Consider the following 13,573-nt stretch of genomic DNA (forward strand, 5'->3'; position numbering starts at 1 on the left):
CATTGATGTCTCTCCAAAATCGTCTTTTGGACGTCGAAAATTTTAAAGTTTCCGCCATTTACATTCTCAGAGCGAATTGCAATGTTTGCCCCCTGGCGATCCCAGAACCCTTGCGAATAAACAGGGATCCGATTATACTGGCAACTCATTCATTGCGACCTCAATGCAACCTTGTCCCCAGGGTATCTCTTCTTCCCTCCCGCCCTGAGGAAGGGAGGCAGAGAGGCCCTGGGGACAAGGTTGGCTTCGGTGGCGAACAGCTGGTTTAAACTCTCTGTTGAACGGCATGCTTTGCGCGCGTTTGTTTGTGTTTTTATTCTGCTTGATGAAGCCACTCGGGATAAAATCTGCTAAGTGACAATTTGAGTCCTTTCCTACAAGCGAACGAAAGAGAAGTTGGCTTGAAGAATAGAAATGTATATTTCCAATAAATAAGACAAAGCGCGGCTCTAATAACACTAATCAAAGATAATCGGATTTCCTCAACAGACATCGATAAAGTACATATTTATTGTCTTCGATTCCTCGTTCTTGCAAAAAGGGCTGGATGTTCCTTTTTTTTTTTTACAAAAATATGAAAAAGAAATACTATTATTTTGTTCGATACCCAACAGTTTGTGGCGATCAGTTGTTCATAAAGACTCTGCTGCAACCGTTGTAATCGAGTCACGTACACATTTTGGTCAATACCAGGAACGTTTGACCCCGACATAAGCTTTATAAAACACAAAATTATTTCAGCCATGGGTTGTCTGATATAAGATCAAGATTTCCGAAGAACTTTCGAAAATATTAAAGAGAAAAAAAAATCAAACAGAGGGGGAATCAGTACATAAAATGACTTCAGCAAATGAAACTCGAACTCCAGTGATTCCAAACTGACTTCCGTGCACGTGGTTCAGGTCTCTGAGGTCATTCAGAAATATCTGCAAGTTGCCATCGTCACTTCATCACTATCCAACTGCTCAGTTATCTTGAGTTATCCACCGTGGTGTTTTTCATCGTTGACATGGCGAATTCGCGGTCGATATATCAATAACGATTAAATCAGAAAAAAACTACCGATTAGCAATAACAAACACATTAAAGGCAAAAGGAATAGTAACACTATTAATATAGTACTAATCCAGCATTAAATTGGAAAAATATTCCTCCGATTGCGATGGATTCAATACAAGATCTAGATAGAGCCATACGACAGTCAATTGAGTTTCCGTTGTCCAGGAAACGTGAGTCGAGGTGCGCTCTGCATGCCGTTCGACAGAGAGTCTTGAAAGCAAATCGGGGGATTTTAGCATCACGTCAGTTTTTGGATAAAAGTGTACTGAAAAAAGTAGGTTGTTCTGTAGGTACCGGAGCACAGTATACGTCATCACATTCTTTTGAGGTGCATGATTAAGGTAAATTCGTGAGACGATAAGTCTTGCACAGCGTTGGATCAGAGAAGATCGTGATCAGTCAAAATTGATTTTTAAATATTTATGAAAGTCAAGTAGACTATTGCACGACTGATAAAACAATGCGAAGTGTATTTGTTTTACACACAGTGCCTAATGTGCTCAGCCTTTGGCGGCTAAGAGGGTCAGGTGGCTCTGGGGACGAGAATGCCTCACTTCCACGGGCATACGAGAGCACACTTTCCGCAGGTCCACACTTCCTCAAGTACTCAGGTCCACACGTCCGCACGTCGACAGGTCTACAGTCCACAATGTTCTCATTCCAATCTTTCAGAAACATGTGGAATTATTTACATAAGATCGCTGAAACGATGAGTGCAACAACAGATTCAAGCCAATAAATCTGAGTCTAGAGCTTACACCAGGCTTATCGAATCGAGCAGCGTGAGTTTTCTCATGAACGCAAAAGGTACCAAAGCCACGAAAATTCCTGGGTTTCTTTTGTACATGGTGCTACGGCTGAGTTAAAGATCATAGAAACTTAATCATATTATGACTCGATTCCTAAGAAGAGGAGCCGGAGCAACGTACCCATGATTGATGTTCATGTACCACTGGGTATATTTTCTGATCACTGCACCATTTTGGTTAGATTTCTCATTTATGCAAATACTAGGGTTGATTCTTGTAAATCAGAAAATAACTGAAATACGATTTTTTGCAATGATTTAGCTCGATTTCAAATTCATGATTTTATTTACATTGGCCGTTTTTATACTAGAGACGCATAATCCGTCCAGACGAATTATGCGTCTCTCATGTTATCCGTCTAGTGTAAAGACGGGACGAACTATGTGAGACGCATAATTCGTCTGGGACGAATTTAGGCAAACATTTTATCTGCGTCTTTTAAATTCGTCTAGTATAAAGACGGGCGCAAGACGCATAATTCGTCTGCACGAACCATCCAGTTTAGTGCGTCTTCGAAGACGCATTAAAGTAGATACTTCGTCCAGACGCATAATGCGTCCCGTGCCCGTCTTTACACTAGACGAATTTAACAGACGCAAAAAAAATGTTTGCCCAAGTTCGTCCCAGACGAATTATGCGTTTCCAGTATAAAACGCATTTATACTAGAGACGCATAATCCGTCCAGACGAATTATGCGTCTCTCATGTTATCCGTCTAGTGTAAAGACGGGATGAACTATATGAGAAAACATAATTCGTCTGGGACGAACTTGGGCAAACATTTTTTCTGCGTCTGTTAAATTCGTTTAGTATAAAGACGGGCACAAGACTCATAATGCGTCTAGACAAACTTTCCAGTTTAGCGCGTCTTCGAAGACGAACTAAAGTGGACACATCGCCCAGACGCATTATTCGTTGTTCTTTAATACTAGAAGAATTTAACAGACGCAGAAAAAATGTTTGCCCAAGTTCGTCCCGGACGAATTATGCGTCTCTAATATAAAAACGGCCATTCAGAGTTAGAATATTATGTTTCTGCAAAGCTAGCACCAGAGGCTACACTGAACGCAGCGGGTGGCGATGGAGATGGCGCAGTGGTGAGAGCACTCGTCTTCCACCAATGTGGCCCGGGTTCGATTCCCAGACTTGGCGTCATATGTGGGTTGAGTTCATTGGTTCTCTTCTCTGCTCCGAGAGGTTTTTCCCCGGATACTCCGGCTTTCCCCTCTCCTCAAAAACCAACATTTGATTTGATCTGCGTTAATTTGTTGATTTCAGTTTACAGTGTCCCCAATTGGTTCTCCAAAGCTAGAAGACTAGACACTTAAATAAAGTTCCTTTCTTTTAAATACGCATTTGCCGCCACCAAGTATCACAGACACTTATAATTACGTGTGTAGGAAAGACGGAATTGCGATAATGGACAGTGTGGAATTTTGTGGGAATGACGACGACTAAACCGATCATACAGTAAAGGCGCGCATCAAGAAGGCTGCTGCAACTGACATATACCGTCAAAAGATGGACCCCTGGTCCATAAACTGTGCCATAGACTTCACACCCAGGCCTAGGTTTTCTTCATCAGAACAATTGAACAGCACTTGATCATGATTCGCTTACATTTCTGGACTGTAAATGTGTCGGACTCTGAAATGACCAATTGATACAACTCCCGAAGGAGGGAAACCAGGGAGGGAGGGGGTAGCAATACGTTAGGTAACAATTACACTTGTATCTTATTTTCCGATAAGATGTTAATTACAACAACTTTACTTTTACTGTTTTACTTTATGGCACATTTCAATCATATATCTGCTTTTTAACTAATATTTTGTTTCAGTTTGTAAACGGCTGTCTTGGTTCATCACTGATTTAATGTTCTTTAGGGCCATTCATTTGGGGAGGTTTGGCTCATTTTGGATGGAAAAAGAAAAGACCACGAGAAGATTTTAACGTGCAAATATCATGTGCACAACAAGGCACTTACGGGAAATTGACTCAGAGAACCTTTCCCTGGTTAGGGATTTTGACAAGTACAGTATGCGTTGCCCCAGGGTCGGGAATTTAACGGTCAACACTTATGGCCATCCCTCAAACTGACATTGGACATTTCGTAACAATTACACGACCCAATATCCCGTCTTAAGATGAAAAGCTTATCGCTGTAAAAAGAACGAAAACAGGCAGAATTGGAGCTTAAGTTCAACAAGAAATAGTGTTTCTAAGCTAAGCCGCGGTGATCTACAGTATTTAGGTCTAAAAACCCCGTTGAAGACGGTTAACTTTCAATTGTTTTTCTGGGTACTACTATTTCAATAATCTAAAAAATTCGACCTTCCATCAGCTTGTCTCGTTAGTCTAGTGGATATAGGAAGCTGCAAGGTGAAGTCATCGATCCGGGTTCAACTCTTTGCCTCGCCTATTGTGAATCTTCTCAGCTTGTTTAAAATGTTTGTTTCGTTGAAGTCTAAAGTAGATTGTACGTCGTGTAAGTTGCATAAAAAGGGAAATGTCAGTTTGAGGGATAGAAATAAGTGACGACCGAATTTGACACGCCCGCCATCTTGGAACACCGAGAGAGCCTGGAGATGAGTTATCATGTCATTCCTCTGGTTCTCCTGATTTGTCGAGACACCATGGGTGAAAGAAAGGAAAGCAAATCTGTCTTGTCTTTTTGAAAAGATGGACCATGACCTTTTTTCTGTCTTTGCTGGAGTGTTCAGAAGTGCAAGAATGTTTTCTTTTTTTTCGTGATTGCTTGTGGTATCCTTCAACGCATTCTAATTCATGAATTTTCCACAGTATCATTGTGGAAGCTTGATTGACTCGAAAGGTGGTAAATATCAAAAGAACTATTTACAAGGCTAAAAAATATTAATATTGTTCATAACATTATTGTTTTGCTCAATTTTAGGTTCTTGTTCAGTACCGTGAAAAGCGGAAAGGCATCGTGTTACACGACAAATTTCCATGAACCTAATGAAAAATAGGGGAATTTGACGGTCTGTAGGTGCCCGGGGGTGGGAAATTTGGCGCTAGCTTCCATCAAAATGACCAAAAATGTCAAATTACTCTGGGTTAACAATCAACAATAAGCTTACTTACAATATGATCTTATCAACTTATGAAATTCTATAACAGAAAATAGTTGGACAATATACATAAGGGTCGTGGTTGCCTTAGAGAGGTGATGACACATTTTATGCCTATCCAAACACATATGTCTTTGAACGCGACCCCTGCCTAAATTCCAAAAGAAAAAGTTATCGAGAAAATGAGAAAATCCCGTCACACAAAGCCGAAAGGTAATCTCCTGTTGTGTTGGCGAAGAGACATAGTGGTAGCAGGGAGCCCATAAATACTCCAAAGATGGTAGTCTCTTACCTTTCAACAGCGCTTCCGTCAAGAACAAACGGAAGCAAACGTCCCCGATGATCCTGTTAGCAGGCTGTATGGCCTGATGGAGCGATGATTTTGATCACGAGTTTCTGTTTCGTTCTGTTTAGTGTTTCGCATGTTTTCTAAGCCGCGGCTACCGTAGCAAGCGCACCATGCGAACGTGAAAAGTTTCGAATTCTGACCGAGCAAATTGAGGCACAATTTTCACACGGCCAGAATTGTAAAAAATACTCAAGTACAAACAACAAAGGCTGAGGTCTCCTGGGCAAATAAAATTATTTTTATCAGCGTGTTAGCACGATGATGACGGGAAAGAAGCCCCGAATAACTCCCAATAAATTTGCGAAATTATTTTCAGTTAAAATATCCGAATTCCGGTCCCCGGGAAGTCGTCATATTGGAAGGAACTTAACTGATTAGAGTGTATTGTGAAGTGCTAAGTTTTTACCCCATATGAACCATGTGAGCGTTGGCCCTATCAGTGGAAATGGGCCCACACAATGACAGAGAAAAACTCTGACCAGGGTGGGAATTGAACCAAAGGAAAGAAGGAAGGAAGTCAGGGACCGATTGCAATACTTGGCAAGCTGATCCTCTGAAAGATCCTCTAAGCGTTAATTAGATTATAAAATCGAGCTTGATACATGCAAGGTAATGGACTCGTGAAAAATGACAATACTGGTCGTTCAAGTAATGATATTGGAAGAGAATTTTCATGTCTCATTACCATACAATACTCTCTCTGAAAGGCCCGTTGGTGGCAGGTCTGTCTTATTTGTTTAATTTAGATTATATCTGCCCTTTTATATTCTTTCCAAGCTTGCCGTTTTTTTAGTGATCATTGCAATGCTGGACATTCATTCTGACCTCAGAGGTCAAAAGCATAATTTTTTTGGCTCTTCTTTCGGCTGGTAAAAATCGGAAGCTCTCGCGGGCCGAGCAACCCAGAAAATTATCTGCGTATTTCTGAATAAACACAGGGGCTTTGGGATGAGTCAAGCATGAACAGCCATTGTCTGTTGTCCTAATAAAACTTCAGCGAAGCACATGGTTTTCGAGCTTAAACTGCTGAATGCCCTGCCACCCTTTTTAGCACTCGGTGGCGTTCGTTGAAGAAGTGGTCAGAATACAATAGCTATTATTATTATGCAAATAAGTGGTAGGGTGTTCAGCAGTTAAGCTTGGAACGGAGTAGTTCAGTAAAACAATGAAATGAGACGAAAGATCGTCATCTTTTTGTTTTTTTTCCTTTCCGACGTATAGCTCCAAAAAAGTTCGCGTAGCTACGAAATTCAAACAATCACACTTTTTTGTATTTTTTCCCTTAGGTATTTTTCCTTTTGTTTTTGCATTTTAGATTGAAATCCATTGACATTGACATTGACATTGTCCTAACATCAACATTTTCTGTAATTTGTGCAAAGTAATTAAAGCAGCATGAATTCCGGTCCCAGCAGCTCCGGCAGTTTTATGTCTATTTAAAAGTTCAGCCACAACTTATTTGTTCAAGTACGTGATTTGTTTCTGGTGCTTTTGCTTTCTCCACATCTGCATACTTTCGTTCTTTTTGTTGATTTTAAGACACACTTACGATCGAGAACAATGCACTGACTTTTCATCGGCCCGAAATCTAATATTGATCTATAAATACTGCAAACATCTGTTACTTTGGATAGAAACCAGGAATCCCACGTCAGGCATTCGTTCTCAACACAATAACATAAACGTGCTAGAGGAAGGCATATTTTTTCATGCGTCTGAAGTATGTTTTTCAGCAAATTGCTCATCTATGCCTCTGTGCTTTTTAATAGCAGAAGTTTTCCTCAGAAAAGAGCAAGAGAAGGTATGTTTTTTACAGTTGAATTTTATGCTTAATTAGACAAAAAAGAAAGGGGTTTGATATGTTTGATATTCAGCATTCCCGTAAGCTAGGAACTTTGCAAAGTTTGAAAATTCTCTGCTTATATCTGAATTTAAGTTCAAGTCCCAAGTATGTTCCCACGCTAATGTTGTGACATCATTTCTGCCGTTTAACCGCAAGTAGGACATTTGCTAGATATTTTATCCGCTTTTTATCTTAGGGACCCGTTCCTGGACCCAATAGGCCATCCTCCTTCAATACAAAATCTCCCCACCGGCACAGTGATCGGAAAGTTGATGATAAGATATTGTTCTACAGAAAAGGCAGACAAAACACCAGTTTCCAGGCTATTTATCTTGATGGGAAATTCTAAGCAAAGGTTAAATAAATTTTCGCAAGCTGAATGGATTGTTTGTTACTCCATATCAGTTTCAGTAATGGTTAAATTCTTGGGAGAACTAATAGCTCAAATTGCGCGCTGATTTATTAATAGGAGTAAATTTCGTGGCTTATCAAGCTTCATAGAAAAATTTTAACCTGACCTGCGCAGAGTTTATTTCTTATTACATCATAACCGCCACCCAATTTCTAGAAACATACAAGTGCAAGTCACTGCAGACTGGAAAGTAGCAGGAAGTCCAGAGAGGCAATAATTCGACGGAAATATGATTAACTTTATGTTTAAATTAGTGTTAACTCAGCAGGCTGCAATATATTTGACTTGTGCCTTTATCTCTCCGTGTCCCTGTTAACTTGAAAATTATATTCAAAAGAACAAACTTACTATTAGGGGACACCAGTTTTCAGGAAAATGGAAAAGACGGATTCTTAAAACCATCCTCAGTTGGTGCTTGCTATCTCGAGCCTTTGTTGTTAATTGGTGATCGTGATGTGAAAAACGATACCTTTTTTTCTTCCTGTAGCAATGTTGCCAAGGACTTTGACTCGTGGTGAGTAATTTAATAAGCCACTCTTCAGCAAGATGCGCAAACACAAAGCAAAGGTCAATGCTAGCATTGTGCCAAATTTATAAGCTCTTAAGTGATTTTGCTTCAGGCGTTGATTGATCCTATTCAAGTATTATAAAAAATAATGCGAAAAGAAAATAAGAAGCTAAACAGTCTTTGCGCAAGGGAAGAAGATCTGTTTCTGTTCATCAGACGTGTCCAGTGGAACGTTGATTTTACAAACCGTTCTGTGTAGCGATGTCATCGGTACGTAGGACCAAATTCTAGACCCCACTCAGAGTGAATGAATGAAAAAGACTCTCGTTGCAGCGAAACCCCAATACAATCAAGCGAATTCCCAATATACCTTGGTACTTGGATTTTTCGATCTTCCACTATATTAGCCAATATTTTAACGTAAACGGTACTTCGCTTAAATGTCGCCATTTTAACCAATCTTTATTGAAATCCGAGTATTCGTTTCTTTCAACCAGTGATAATACATGTCCCCATGCATCACGTATGTACCAGTACCATATCGAATCTTTTTTCAATTTTTTTTTGGAGAATCAAATCACAAAAAGATATTTCAAGATTCTTCAAACGTTTAGATAATTTGCTAATGCAACCGAGACTTGTTTCATGCAAACGGTAACAAAGTTGAAACTGAGAAAAGCAAGCTTTTGTGACATTACAGGCCCTGCGGATAGTGAAAAAAAAACAAACAAACAAACAAGCGAAATGTAATAAAAGGAGGGAAAAAGCTACACTCACGACTTTCAGCCGAAGAAATAAACGCATTAGTCGACTCTCCACCCAAGGGATTCTTGTAAAAAATAAACAAAGCCACAAATTTTATCCATATTAATGATTTTTATGAGAGTCACATATTGGAAGAAATGTGAATGAAAGGCGGACAAAGAGCATCCCCATAAATAAGGGGCCCTCATAATTAGCAAACGTCGCTTTCTATATGCTATGGATGGTTGCACGAAATGTTTACCATTTTTAGATTGCTCCCGAAAAGAAGATGTTTAGATTACCATAAAAGAAAAGACAGGGATATTTTAAGGTAGACTATGGAGTGTCTTTTTATGGATCAAAGTATACATTTTCCCACAGGTCCTTTAGAGCTGGATAAACGGTATTCGAGTTCCAAGGAAGTCAGGACTTACAGTGGACTACCTGTTGAGCTTCGGTGTGCTTTTAAATATGGTATCCCTCCAGTGCGGGCTGGGATTTTTCACGGAGGTTTGAAGGTTGCAAGCCAAGAAAACGACATAAACACAGTTAAAATTAATATTTCAGTCGGGCGAAGGAACAGTGACTTTGGCTTGTATACATGCATGGCTGAAGACTCAAACCATCACAAAATTACCCACAATATAACGCTGAAGAAAATTGGTGAGAGTTCCTGAAAGTGTTTGTAAACTTGTAAAAGTAACATCCCCCTTTCAGCATTTGCTTTTTTTTGACTTGACACCGTGTAACCAAGAGTCCATCTACTCTCGGTTCAGGAAATGCAGGAGTTAAAAACGAGGTGGATTGGGCAGAAAGCCCTTCTTTCACAGTCTCGTCTGGTACTTCCGCTCGCTCGCATTTTTTCCCGACGATTCAACTTCATACTTCATTATACTATTCTACTCATCTTAATGTATGTCTCTCATGTAATGATGCCTTTGTAAGCCTCTGATAATGCTGGGAAAGATCTTTTAACCTTAACAATTTGCCGAATACTGCTGGTAATAAGAGGAAACTTTTTGAGCCTAGGACTGCAACCAGAGGTGGACTGTTTTACCTTTCAACTTAATTACCACCACCACACTTTTACTGCTAAGTAACTTTTCACTGCTGGAGAAGCTCAGTTTATCAGTCTGGGAGACTCTGCTCTCGTAAAATGTTCACTTCCGGTTTCCATACCTGGCTCAGAAACGCCTCGTGCTTTTAGGTCCCTAACAATAACTCTCAGAATGAGCCCGCGCTAGATTTGAAACGACAGCGGTCGCTTCACATAATTTTTCAACATTATTAAAGTGGATTGATGTCGGTTAAGAAAATTGATGTACCAAACAAATCGGAAACTATTTTGCGGTTAGAATACGACAAAATCGAACCAACCGAAATTGGTTGAATGACTAGCGCGACATATGAGACAGGTGAAGTGTCAATGAGGCTCATTGCGTTTTAGCTACGGCGCACTGACGACGGCCAACAAGCCCGAAACAGCTGTCTGTGTCTGCTTTCTAGTTTGAGCGCTGATCATGCGTAATTTCATTTTCACTGAAGAGAATGCCTTCGTGAACGTTGTTTGATCTGTCCTAACGTTAACACTGATGCCGGTTCATGCTTATAACTGTTTGTGTTGATCCAACCTTAATGCATAGATCGTTAACGGCATTGAAGTTTTTATAAATTAATTTATAAATTAAGTGATGTCCATTATTACTCCAATGCATAACTCTGATGCTTTGTTTTATTATTTTCTACAGATCCATCGAAAATATCCACTGATGGAAAAAGGGTCACATGTTCACGTGATGGAATGCAGTTGAACCTTGACCGCTTGATGTATCCATGGTTACAGCCTTCGTACTTTAACATGCATCTCCTTGACAACCACTGTCAGCCTTATATCATAAATATGACGCACATCATTGTGAAAACTTCTTTCAGGGAATGTAAAACCATGGAGAAGAACTCCCCTCGTCGTATCACCTATCGCAATATTTTGATGGCGTTTGTTAGAGCTCCTTCTTGGAAAGTGATAACACGAGTTCCGGATATATTCTTTCCCTTTCAGTGTCATTTTGAACGGGAGGAGGTGGCGTCTGTTTCGACTGAACTTAATGAAGTATTGGTGAGCTATCCTTCAGGTAGGAGGGTGGATTTCAGATAAATAGCCTTTCATAGCAAGCCTTTCCGTGCGGGAAACATGAAAGACATTTTACGTTTTGGCCGTGCAACCCATTTTTCGCGTAGCCAAAACATAAAAAAATCTTCCATGTTCCCCGCACGAAAACGCTTGCTACACCGACTACAGGTGAATGTTAAGAATGACTCATCGACTTTGTGATAGTTTGATTTGTTTGATGATATGATTGGCTCATTTTACGCCTTCGTCTACTGTGATTGGTCGAAAAAAAGTTTTGTATTTGGTTGTACGACACGATTCGCTACGCTTTATCAAATGTGCACCACCTAATATGAACACACCCTTAGGACTTTCAGAAAATGATTGAACTTTAAATTTAAACGTTAACGCTCCGATGTGGTGTTCCACATTTTTCAATTTTACCCTAGTAAAAGGTCAGTCAAGATTTTATGGAGTATTTTTTCTGTAGTTGATGTCTGGCGTTCGTTTTCTTTCAGAGCCACTCGCAGCTGACAAATCGAAGAGTACACCAAGATTTGTGAGATCGTTTAAAGGATTTCAAGTGAGATTAGTTTGCTCATTCAAGGGAGGGATTTCTCCTGTAACCATATCAGTTTTCAAGGGAGGAAGGCGAATTATTCAGGGGGTACTGGTAAAAGGAAAGGCTTTGTATGTCACAGTAAAGACCAATCGAATAGCAGCATTTGGGTCATATGACTGCATAGCAAAAGACTTCAAAGGAGCGAGAGTCAAACAAAGAATAACACTCCAAAAAGCAGGTAAGTTGTCGCTTGTTAAGAAAATGAATGATAAGTTGAATGATAAAGGAGCCCAAGGGTACGATGCAAAACTTTGGTTTTATCAACGGAGTTGATAATGTAAATTGGCCACCGTACAGAGATTCTAAAAGCTTTAGAATCTCTGTACGGTGGCCAATTTACATTATCAACTCCGTTGATAAAACCAAAGTTTTGTATACTACTTCCCCACCGACGCAGCAACACAGTTTCTTTAGAAACTACCCCTTCATTCAAGGGTACGATGGCTTACCTGATCACGTTATTGAAAGTATTTAAAAGGAAAAAAAAGAAACAAATTAACTCTATGACACTTCCACCCGTAAATGAACCAACAAGAAAGACAGCATAAAAAACCCTTTTCCATCAATTTGAGCTCTTTATGGATCTATGTCAAATTAAAACTAAATTCAAGATACATGCCCGAAAAAGTTTCCATTTTTCGTCTATGCCTGCAGTTGCTCCCAACTAAACTTCTTAATAATGTCAATTCACTGTAAGAAAACGGATATCTGACCCCAGTGATCGGTTTGCACAAAATTTTTCGAACGCTTAGTCTGAAAACAAGTTTAAAAAGAGACTGACGCTTGTAACTTGTCTTGGGTTTACGATGGGATGTTTTATAATACTTAGGGTTAGGGTTAGGGTTAGTAGCTATGTTCTATCACTCAAACAAAAAAAGTGTTTTCATCAGAATAGAGCTCAATTCCTGGAGGACTCGGGCACCCGTGGCAATGGCCACTGTTTCAGCGAGTCTCCTATATGCTATATAGAATTTACGTTTCTTTGAATCTTTTGCATGTAATTGCTTTCTCTAAGAAGGAAGTTCAAATAATGGTCTTGTTCTTTTTTGTTCAATTTAGGTCCACGTGACATGAAATCAGATGGAGTAGCAGTGACGTGTCACAGTGATGGAATGGATGTGACTTTGAGTAGATTCGCGTACCCATGGCTCGACCCAAGCCTCCTTCACCTAAGCCTAATTCAATCAAATTGCATTGCGTATAATGTCACAGACTCGTACGTTAAGATTCAAGTTCCGCTTGTCGGATGTGGCACGAAAATACGGCTCAAGAATAAGTTTGTATTGGAATCTCGCAACGTGATTATCGTCATCGCAAGACGCCCAAGTGGGATCAAAGTCATATATTTGCCTCAAATTCACTTTCGGGTTTTCTGTGCTTTTGAAATTGATCGGTCTCACAAGAACACAACGTTGAAGGCAATCGGTGAGTAACAGGTGACAATAAGGTTGTATTGCCAAGAAAAAGTACGCCACTTTTTCGATAAACTAAAAATCAACTAGAGCAAAACGCAGAAGTGTCGATCAGCGATGGAATGCGCCCATCAATTTACAGTGTTATCTATTTTACAACGGCTACTGCTAGATCTTTTTGCGGGATCCATGATTTTGCACTTAGCAAGAGCATCCCCCGGTCGCGGATCAATCAGAGGCGTTGTGGCTGATTGGCCTTTAATTTAGTTGGAGGGACCTGTATTCTAAAATTAGATAATACCGTAAAATGATGGGCAAAGACAAACAATAGAAATCGACTCTTCTGGGTCACGGACTTCTAACTGCGCATGCGGATCAAATTATATTAAATGCTGGTTTATGATGAGTGTCATAACATGGGAAAACTCCTCGGTGCAGAGTAGAGAACCAATAATTGCCATCCACATGCAACGGGATGCGCGGGGATCGCTAGTAAGTTTGCGATTGCTTTGATGTGATTGGGTTAAAATTGTCGTATGTTACATCTTCATCCAATCAAACACGTTTTCCCGTGCATAGCGTTGTCTACACTTAAGCACTTTTGGCCAGACAC

General features: G+C 40.0%; 1 protein-coding gene across 3 annotated transcripts in view; it reads left to right on the forward strand.

Annotated features, from left to right (window-relative positions):
• Positions 1-6,938: 6,938 nt before the first annotated feature.
• Positions 6,939-13,573, forward strand: part of LOC138021591 (uncharacterized) — an 8,717-nt gene continuing 2,082 nt past the window's right edge. The window contains exons 1-6 of one of the 3 annotated variants that reach the window (XM_068868492.1): positions 6,939-7,110; positions 8,052-8,078; positions 9,198-9,479; positions 10,565-10,948; positions 11,445-11,726; positions 12,608-12,973. In XM_068868492.1, the coding sequence (XP_068724593.1) occupies positions 7,032-7,110; positions 8,052-8,078; positions 9,198-9,479; positions 10,565-10,948; positions 11,445-11,726; positions 12,608-12,973 (1,420 nt within the window). In that variant the 5' untranslated portion in view covers positions 6,939-7,031. Of the gene's footprint in view, positions 7,111-8,051; positions 8,079-8,106; positions 8,343-9,197; positions 9,480-10,564; positions 10,949-11,444; positions 11,727-12,607; positions 12,974-13,573 lie in introns of those variants that run through there. The other 2 variants (XM_068868493.1, XM_068868494.1) reach the window with 2 other exon arrangements.

The sequence above is a fragment of the Montipora capricornis genome, chromosome 10, assembly GCF_036669925.1.
Source record: "Montipora capricornis isolate CH-2021 chromosome 10, ASM3666992v2, whole genome shotgun sequence".
NCBI classification, from domain to species: Eukaryota; Metazoa; Cnidaria; class Anthozoa; order Scleractinia; family Acroporidae; genus Montipora; species Montipora capricornis.